The following is a 9,980-nucleotide window of genomic DNA, read 5'->3' on the forward strand; positions in this document are numbered from 1 at the left end:
CTAGCGACTTGCTAGTCGGTGTTTTATAAAATTCTGCCGCTCAAAGAAAGGAAAAAAGAAAGAAAGAATTAGTCTAGATTAATTTCTTGCTATAATTTCACTTCTCACCTAAAAACTTCAAGAAAAAAAAACCTATATCTAGCATATAGCTGTTTAACTTCGCTAACTATTACTTGTTTTGTTATATTCAGTAACAAAACTAGATCAAGAGGTTTTATAAAAAGCCAACAGGCTAGAATTAAATTTTCATTTGATGCATAATCGTTTTGTGAAAGCTATTTTTTTATATAGAAACAGTCTTGACTCTTGAGGTGTTAAGTATAGGAAATGTAATCTAGAACTTGAAATTCGATTTTCAAATTTTCAAATCAAAACAACAATCGATTAGAATTTATATTTCAGATTATGATTTGAGTTTGAATTTGTGATTTTCTATTTGACTTTGAATTATAGTATGTAGTTTCACTTCTATTTAATGAAAATAAATTTATAATTTTTTATCCATTCAAATCGAATAACCCGAATTCAATCGTTTATTGAAATTTAAACTCGAATTAAACCCAATATCAAGTTGACCAACACGTATCAATCTATACATTCGTGCATAAGGAGGACGACACGTTACTGGTGTTTTGAATGTACGATTAATATCAGAAAAGCTTTTGGTCAAACCATCGCATTCTTTGACCACATGAGTGACTTGAAAATGAAAAATATTATTCTCGTTTCTACAGTCTACACCACACTTCCATCTTGTGTTTTGACATTCGATGGACCAAGAAGCATCCATGCCAATTATACTTTTTCTATTGGGTGAGGGTATCTTCAAAGTTGGAATCTCCTGGACCCCACTTTGGTCAAAAGCGAGCTTTCAGTCTAATCTATCATGTGGGTGCATCACTATTCATGGGTCATGATCCATCACGCCAATATTGTTCTCATGCATCCACTCATCTGTAGTTTATATACTCTGCTACACATCCAGCATCTTATCAAATCCGGTTTTTATCTCACACAAAAAGTTGCTTAGTTTTTTTTTTCATTTTAAAAATGGTTTTAGTTGATAGAAGCTTCTTTACATCGAAATAAAAGTCAATCGGACAACAAGTTGCGCCGCTAACCTCTTTTGAATTGTGAAACCAAGTGTTATATAAGCTACTTGATTTATATTAGAGTTATAACATAACTACTTAGTTTATCCGATCAAACACGAAGTATAACCAATATGTGCATCAACAAAATGACATGAATTCAAGAAGTGAGAAGTTAAATGCATGGGCATATTTAGTCTTTAACCAACTACCTAGAATACACCAACTAGCATATAAGCGTGTATATATGTATATCGTAGGTTTCGTATTTAAATTTATGGATAGTTTTCTAATGTGTTACTATCATATTAAAGTATATACATATTTCGTGTATACATGAAATCAATAAATAGATAAAACAAAATTGATTATACAAATAAAGAGATGTTATTTTATTTATGTGTTAAGTCAGACCAAGTGAATTCCTTATAGAGGGGTCAAATTATCATTAGTAAGGGTTAAAAATCACAACTCTATAAAATAGTATGAGAGTTATGGTGTAAACAATGATTAGTACTAGGAAATCCTTCGGTGATGATTAAGTTTCCATTTATGCTTAGTTGTCATCGCTAATTAAGTTGCCACTGATACACAATTGCAACTAATTGTTTCCCATCCATGTACAATTGTTCCAAATGATTGATTCCACTTATGTTGGTTATCACTAACAATGATAATTTTTCATGTAACTTTTTACCAACCATGCGATTCCAAAGCAATTCCAATGAAGTTTCTATAAATTAGACAGGGCACCACCCCAAACAACGCCAAGGCGGTGGCGCCCCTTGGGACTCCTTCATAGGCTAGGGCTTTGCCCCTAACAATTATTGAGGTTCCAGAGTGCTCGAAGTTACAATAGTTTTAACAGAGTGTGTAAAACTAACTTCTTAACTCGTATCAATGTTAATTTCAATTTCTTGGATCCTAAGTAAATCTAGTTATACTAAATGATATTAATAACACTAATATCACCAACATATAGTAGCACTACTATAAAAACACAAATACATCTTCGCATGACCAAGATTAATAAGGGTTCTACGTTGTTAAATATAATTTGTTTTCTACATAAAACCGTGTTCTATTCGTTTCTCTTATAGAACTCATTGTAGTAGAAAATCGAGTTCTATAGCGCTAAACATAGTCTTGTTTGTTGATACCAACTAGCTTCATTTGCCCTTCTAAAACTGTTGATCGGTTTCATGTAAACGTTTGTGTTCATTTGTCAGATTAAGAAAAATAAAATAGGAACATCACCTAGGTTTGCATGTATACCAACTATGTTATTAAGGTTGTAATACTGCTAACTTTGCGACACACATATAGGGAAGGGGTTCACTGAAAACCACATTTAACTTAAAACCCTAAAAACTGCAATCGACAAATCATTTTTTTTTAATTTGTTTCATTTCTTTTACTTATAAGATTATTATTGTAAATCAATAAACACACACACACACAATATATATATATATATATGTTCAAAATGAAACTCCAAAAAAGTGAGAAAGCGGGGAATCATTCCCAGTCCTTGATCATCTCCCTCCATCTTATGGTGCATCCTCGATCATCTACATCACATCATTTTTGTAAAGAAAAAAACCATCCAAAAAAATCAAACAAATAATAAAAGAAATATAAAAAAAAGTAAAAAAACCAAAATGTTTACCTAGTATCGCTAGTTAAAAAAATCTCAGTTTAGCTAGTCTTCGGGTTTAGTTTAGCTTGGGGGGGGGGGGGGGTGTTAGTTTTTGAGGGTTTTTTAGTTTCATAAGGTACTTATGTGAGATGTAGGTGATCAAATAACACAAAATATGCACAATAAGGAATATATATATTCCTCTTGTGGTACACGTACAAATATTTTTATTTGATTTTCCAACTATTATAATATAAATAAATATAAAAAAATAAAAAGAAATCTTGTAATACTTGTTTAATATCAGTTTTCTTGATTATGATAATAAAATATAGAGAGGAATTGTTTGTATTGTGGACTATTTGCTTCATGTTAAATGTTAAGATTTTATATATGTTTGTGAAAGTGTGCATGGTATCTCACCCAATGGGTCGTACCAAGTTGACAGGATGGAATAAAGTAAACAGCCGCAATCACAGAAACAGGAATGATACGAGTAGAATTATTCAGTATGATTTTGCATGGGCCTATGGGATTATCATGCATGTTCATATACGCAGTGAAGTATTCAACACAAGATGAGATCTTAACTCAAACTGGTTCTAATCTTAAGGAATCAGTCATTTTCAGTCCACATTGTAAACCTTGACTATGTTTTCTTTAGTACTTGTCTCAGACTAGGATAAAGGATGATCAGAATATAGCTAGATAATTTCAACTCTTTCATAATTTTTAAATTTTTTTTTTACTATTTCTCTTGTTATAAATACCTTGGACATTCTTTCATTTCCTCCTCAAGCAGTCCTCTCTTCATTTCTTCTCCTAAAAACTACAAGAAAAAAACTGAAGTTTACCGACATCAAGTTGTCGGTATAATGGATCCTCAAGAGACTCTAAGGTAACCAGCATAAACCGCACCCCTTCGCAGCTTCACACAAATCGTCTAATAGAATCTTTTATCTGCTTATTACATTTTGATTGCGGGTGTTTAGTGATGTAATCTTATTATTAATAAGTAAAATAAGCTATGCATATCCCAAACATCTCCTGGTAGGTCTGCATGCATACATAATCAGCTGTCACATGTTGTCACAACTTTCAACTTGTTATAAAATTTCTTACATGATTGTTAACTAACACTTATATCTTATTTTTTTTTTGCTAGGAATAAGTGTGCAGCCTGCTATAGGCAGTTCAACAAAAAGGAGCATCTAGTGGAACATATGAGGACCTCATACCACTCGGTTCATGAGCCCATTTGTGGAATTTGTGGAAAACGCTCCCGATCATTTGAATCGCTTCGAGAACATCTTATAGGTAATTAATATAGATTTGTTATTGATTGCATCAAGTCTCAAACCTTGACATTTTACTCACAAATGATTATATGATCATGTGTCATAACATGCATAATTTACTTTCTTCTTTCACAGGACCCTTACCAAAGGCTGAATGTGAAAGGGTGTTTCGCGAGCGTGGTTGTGATATATGCTTAACCATCCTTAGCAGTCGCAATGCTCTCAGGGTCCACAGAGATACATGCCAACTATCATATGGAAATAATGTAATAAATTATCGATCTTGATTGAAAATGCATCTAATTTTTTAATTTTAATCAAGAAATTAATCCCCTTGACATTTATAAATTACTTCAGGCTCTACTATACCGCTTTGCTAACTTAGGCATCCAAGATGACCTAAGAATCGATAACGGGAAAACAAGAGCCGTCGCAATGGCTTGCAAAATGGTTGGTGGTGGTAGTGATGGTTCTTTGGATCTTTGTGCCAAAGTTTGCATCATTGATGAATATGAGAACATATTATTTCGGTCCTACGTCAAACCATACCTTCCTGTTACAGACTACAGGTATCTTTTTCGATCCCCCTTCTCATCCCATATATATTACTCGTATTATACAAGCCTTACACAAGATATTAAGTTCTGAAAATACATAGGTATGAGACAACTGGCATTCGGCCCGAATACCTGAGGGATGCAATGCCACTTAGACAAGTTCAAAGAAAGATTCAAGATTTCTTGTGTAATGGAGAACCCATATGGAAGATTCGGCCAAGAGGCGGGAAAGCAAGGATTCTTGTAGGTCATGGTTTGGATCATGACCTTAAATGCTTGGAGTTGGAGTACCCTGCAATTAAATTAAGGCAAGCAAACATCTTTTTGTAGACTATCACTTATAAATATGCATGACTATTCATCATGGTTCTTGATGTTTATGATTAAATACTCGGTTTTTATTATATACAGAGATACAGCAAACTATCCACCCCTAATGAAGACTAGCAAGCTCAGCAACTCCCTTAAGTATCTCACAAAAGCATACCTCGGGTAATTAACCTTGATGTTTATACAATTTTAATGACTAAAATGGTCCATTTTAAGTATGCTAATGGATCGCGATATTTCATTAAACAGATATGATATTCAAGTTGGCATACAAGATCCTTACGAAGATTGTGTTGCAACGATGAGGCTTTACAGAAGGATGAGGTCACAGGCTCATAGAAATGAGAACTATCCACTTGCTACCGACCCACAAAATAAGAATAACTTTGCTTCGTGGAGACAAAGCGAGCTTGAGAGGATGAGTCCTGATGAACTGTTTGGAATCTCGAGGTCCGATTTTTATTGTTGGTGCTTAGACAGCAAAGACTATGTTTAAACAAGGGCAACACCATTGATCAATCCGGATTGTTTTGAGCTAATTATATATCTAGAAGATTATTAGAGGAATAAAGCATGGAAATTAGTCAATGGTTAATTTCTAGGTTAATTGGTTTTTAGCTATAGAAAGATTTGCATAATATGATCTAGGCATGTGCCTATATATATATATATGAATTAATGAAGCATTTGATTATTATATGTTACTAGACGGGTGCCCGCGCGATGCTGCGGGTGTTTGAACCTGTTAATCACGTACAAATATAAGTGTTTATGGTTCGGTTAAAACCTTGAAATCGTTTAAATCGGTCATTGGTTTGACTTCTTTTTTCTTTTTTCTTTTTTACTTTCGGTTTGTTGGTCGGTTTCAAAATTTTCAAAACGTAGTGAACGGTTGGTTGCTGGTTTATATTGGCAACCGGCCTTATAAAACCAGAAAAGACTGTAAATTAACCTAATTGATTCCTTTTGTAATCTTTGTTGTTATTATTTCACGTCCTAGATCTTCCATTAATATTTACCATTTATGTGGCTAAAATTGTCATTTTTTATTTATGATCATCTCAAGTATCATATTATCTTGGTTTTTAGTTAAAATTGATGGTACATTTAAATTATTAATTATTTTGAACTAAATTTATTATTAAAGTTTAAACTGTGAAACTAAACTGGAACCAGGCCGTTAGTAACGATTCGGTTTCAACTTTCAATCGTTGAGTTTGGTTTTGGACGACAAAAAATCAGTATTAACGGTTAAACTCACAAGTTTAACTTAAAAACCATCAAAACCGACAATGAACACCCCTACGTAACATATTAATTTATTTAAATTGAAAAAAAATACAACAATATCATATCCAAATTAAAGAGAATAAAATGTTCGTTTTTATGGTGCAATTTGTTTATAAAAATATTAACGTATGAAAACGCTATAGTCGTTTAAAAATCATGGGTGAGAAGTTAGTTTACAAGTTAAATTAAAAACATAATATGGTTAAAGATGAGGGACCAAACTTGTAAGTTGAATGAATTGTGTTTAAAAGACATGTTTACCCTTACTAACACATGTACCTCATGCTTTAAGTGTTGTAAATTACTTAAAAATGGGTGTCTTAATTTGCCCTTGTTTGGTGTATTATATATAGTATAGATATGGTGGAAATGAAAATAATATGTCATGGATTTTGATCAAACATGAATAAATGTGTGTTATATACCATAAAATAATAACTAAACCTGTGTTAAATTATTAATTCATTGCCTGTGACAAGTAGATACACTTTATGAGACTTAAATGGAATTTTATAATACAATATTTAGCCATAGCTGGAAATCTAAAATGCAGAATCTGCAAACCAAAAATAAGTAGATAACAAAAACAAAGACAACATAATAAATGATGATGATAATAATAATGATAATAACAATGCCCTTTGTATGGAAATAATCTATTTAGAGTACTTGTATAGTTTTGTATAGTTGTACATTGAAAAATGTTACAATAAGCAAAACTACAAGCCTAACAATTGGGCTTTAGACAAGTTCAGCCCATTGCCAACTAGATTGGGCCCTATACAAACGGATCTAAAGTTCTGACCAATGAGATATGAGCTTGGTACCAGTGCCAAAAATAATGATTCTGAAAATCTCCAAACTGGATACTGGTACCGAAAATTCTATGGAAGCAAAACTTTGGTAAAATACCGGTACCATACCAAAACCATACCGAACCGATCCCAAATTCTCAAAAAGTTGTACCGAAAGTACTTAGTTCAGTATCGTTACCTAATATCATTTGTTCATCCATATGGCCAACAACACCAAAACTCTTAAACCATAAATGGTTTAACAACTTAACAAGTAATACCCAACCAAATCCACACCCTTATTGGAATTGATCTTGGCCAATCTAATGAACCATATAACAATAGCATCCTCTCTACTCAACAATCTGATTTCATGAGCCCATCACTTGAACATGATCCACCACGACATTGCCCATCATCAGCATCATAACTAGCTCAACTTTGACTTGTCTGACTTTGACCAAAAGTCAACTGTTTTTTTTTATTGCAGTATTTATACTGCTTTTTCTTACATAGTATAATCTCTTTGATTCCTCACAGTTTTAGCATTGTTAGCGGCTTGGATTCCAAAGTCAAACAAAAATGATATTGGCCAAAAAAAAAGTCAATACCTCCTGCTACATTTCATTTCTTTCACAGCAGAATACATTATAAAACTGCTTATTTGTGCAATAAATCTGCAACTCTTAATTGTTTATAAAGCTACCGTTTGTTTAATTATTGGGCTGAATTGCAGAACAAGAAAAGCGAAAAACTATCATTAAAAAACATGGCAGTTTAGGATTTACTTGTAAACAACACTAGACACATTTCGCATTAGACTCTACAAACATAGTTTGATCACACATGTTCACAGACAAAAACATGAGACCGGTCTACATAACCCAAGGCAAACATGAGACCTTAAAAATGTTCTCAGTATATACACAAGTTTAGATTCTCAAACTCAAAACACATGATCTTCCATATCATTACTTTTTACCTTTCTTTTTGCTCTTCTTTTTCTTCGCTTTCTTGCCTTTTGCATCCTGAGTGTTACCACCACCGGTTTGATTTTCTACCACAGCGCCGGTTCCCTTGACATTATTTTTCTCCTCACTCGTTTGCCCAACCTCAGTTGTCTCTGACACCACCTTTTGCTCAATCTTCAACTCCTGACCCGTGACAGAACCGCACAAGAAGCCATCTATTGTTGGCCTAACATTCTGCAGTTCTTCCACCAACCCTTGCACCATCTTCAGAAAATCTGAATGTTCCAAAATTGTTTGACTGAAAGATCAGAAAAACCCAAGAAACCCTTAAAACAAAACCTCACATTTGCTGACTGGGCGCCACATGGCACAAAATGTCACATCTCAACAAACGGCGGAAATGTCAGGGCATGAGCTGATTGTTCACAGCTCTCAATGTACTATCATGCAGTATTTAAAATTATAATATATATAAAATAAAATTTAAATAAATCCAAAGATTTTCAAATACAAAATCCATAATTTAAATAAGTAAAACATACAAATATATCAAATTCCATAATCTTGTTTATGCTCTCTAGCATGCAATCCTAAGTTTTTCTTCCGAACCAGCTTGAACATCACATCACACGATTACCTGCATATGCGTTAAAAATACAATAGGTTTGTCAACACTAGGCTGAGTGAGTAGCACACCAGATTTTTTATGTATACAATAATAAATAAAAATGCAACATTATCAAATGAGATAAGCAATTCAACTAATGAGCAAGTAAATGAATTGTCGATGAGCATGATGCCAGATAAACTAGACTATGGTTATTACGATGGTCGTATGATCATACTATTCTGAGATTATGTTGGACTTCTCCGAATGCGATTCAAATAGAGCATATAAACATATAACACATAAGGTATAAATCGTTAAACACACATGAAAAACTTGCAATTTGCGTATTAGATAATAGGAAAATATATATTGACGCATACGTCCCCGAAACGATAAAAATAAGTAAAAAAGGGGGAATGTGTTACTCGCTTGATCGGATGAACGAAATAAAAATGATGATCTGAGAATGATGAACCTTTCGGTATACACCGACAAGGATTTCTAGTTAAATATAATAATACAAATTAATTATAAATGATATAATATAATTTAATGAATTAAGATTTCGATATAATTTGGGTTATGATTGGGATTATAATATTATAGATTTGAACGATTGATTTAGATAGTTAAAATCATTAGTCTTATTAATTATAAATTCATCAATAATTATTCTTGATAAAATATATAATTAAATACTTGCATTATTTAAATAATATAAGATATGGTTGAATTAATAAAATCTAAATAAATAAATGATTAAATATACAAATTAAATAAAATATATTAATTAAATATAAAGTGAGATATACTTTTAATTATTTGAATAAATAAAAACTAATATATAAATAAATAGATAATCATAATAATAATGTGTAATTATTTGAATATAATATGTAGTAAGATAATATTTTGTTTAAATCTTTTAAGAAAAAATATATTTAATACGTTTATTGAATATAATATATATATATATATATATATATATATATAACGATTCTAAGATAACCCTTTGCAAATTGAGAACTTTGAGAACAATTTTGGACCAATAAAAACACCTTTAAGAAAATATTTAAAAAAAATCATAAAACAAAAAATAATAAAAATTTTAAAAAAGTAAAAAAAACCAAAATTCTTATATTTCATTCCGGTTTCATTAAAAAAATAAAAAAAAACAAAAAAAAAACGTCGTATTATACACATATGTATAACTTTATATAATCTTTAGTTACGTAATATACACATATGCACAATATCATTTATCTTAAATTATACACATATGTACAAAAACAACATGCAAATGTACATATATGTATATATTATACATATGTGTATATAATTTAGCTAAACCGAGTTTTTTTTATGAAACCAGGATGATAAAATAAGAATTTTGGTTTTTT

The 9,980-nt window shown here is 31.6% G+C and overlaps 2 protein-coding genes across 3 annotated transcripts; both read left to right on the top strand.

The window, feature by feature from the left end:
- The first annotated feature begins 3,544 nt into the window (after nt 1-3,544).
- Nucleotides 3,545-5,621, top strand: LOC143588105 (uncharacterized). Of its 2 annotated transcripts, XR_013145024.1 has the most exons (5): nt 3,545-3,628; nt 3,896-4,047; nt 4,164-4,294; nt 4,386-5,077; nt 5,165-5,621. XR_013145024.1 is itself a non-coding variant. In XM_077069208.1 (4 exons), exons 1-4 carry the CDS (start codon nt 3,606-3,608, stop codon nt 4,674-4,676), a joined length of 597 nt encoding a protein of 198 aa, XP_076925323.1. In that variant the 5' UTR covers nt 3,545-3,605; the 3' UTR covers nt 4,677-5,621. The 2 variants fall into 2 exon arrangements, 1 of the variants encoding a protein (XP_076925323.1); XM_077069208.1 differs by having other exon boundaries at nt 4,386-5,621.
- LOC143588102 (RNA exonuclease 4-like) lies at nt 4,730-5,411 on the top strand. The gene is made up of 3 exons (XM_077069205.1): nt 4,730-4,893; nt 4,997-5,077; nt 5,165-5,411. The coding sequence occupies exons 1-3, from the start codon at nt 4,730-4,732 to the stop codon at nt 5,409-5,411; spliced, it is 492 nt and encodes a 163-aa protein (XP_076925320.1).
- Nucleotides 5,622-9,980: the final 4,359 nt, after the last annotated feature.

The sequence above is a fragment of the Bidens hawaiensis genome, unplaced genomic scaffold, assembly GCF_021521415.1.
Source record: "Bidens hawaiensis isolate Kalapana, Puna unplaced genomic scaffold, B.hawaiensis_p1.1 tig00035986_1, whole genome shotgun sequence".
NCBI lineage: Eukaryota > Viridiplantae > Streptophyta > Magnoliopsida > Asterales > Asteraceae > Bidens > Bidens hawaiensis.

Bases quoted from the DNA above. Each gene is read 5' to 3' on its own strand.
- LOC143588105 (XM_077069208.1), top strand. From the start codon at position 3,606: ATGGATCCTCAAGAGACTCTAAG. The intron at 3,629-3,895 runs GTAACCAGCATA...TTTTTTTGCTAG, and splicing joins GATCCTCAAGAGACTCTAAG to GAATAAGTGTGCAGCCTGCT. The intron at 4,295-4,385 runs GTAATAAATTAT...AAATTACTTCAG, and splicing joins AACTATCATATGGAAATAAT to GCTCTACTATACCGCTTTGC.
- LOC143588102 (XM_077069205.1), top strand. From the start codon at position 4,730: ATGCCACTTAGACAAGTTCAAAGAAAGATTCAAGATTTCTTGTGTAAT. The intron at 4,894-4,996 runs GCAAGCAAACAT...TATTATATACAG, and splicing joins TACCCTGCAATTAAATTAAG to AGATACAGCAAACTATCCAC. The intron at 5,078-5,164 runs GTAATTAACCTT...TTCATTAAACAG, and splicing joins CTCACAAAAGCATACCTCGG to ATATGATATTCAAGTTGGCA.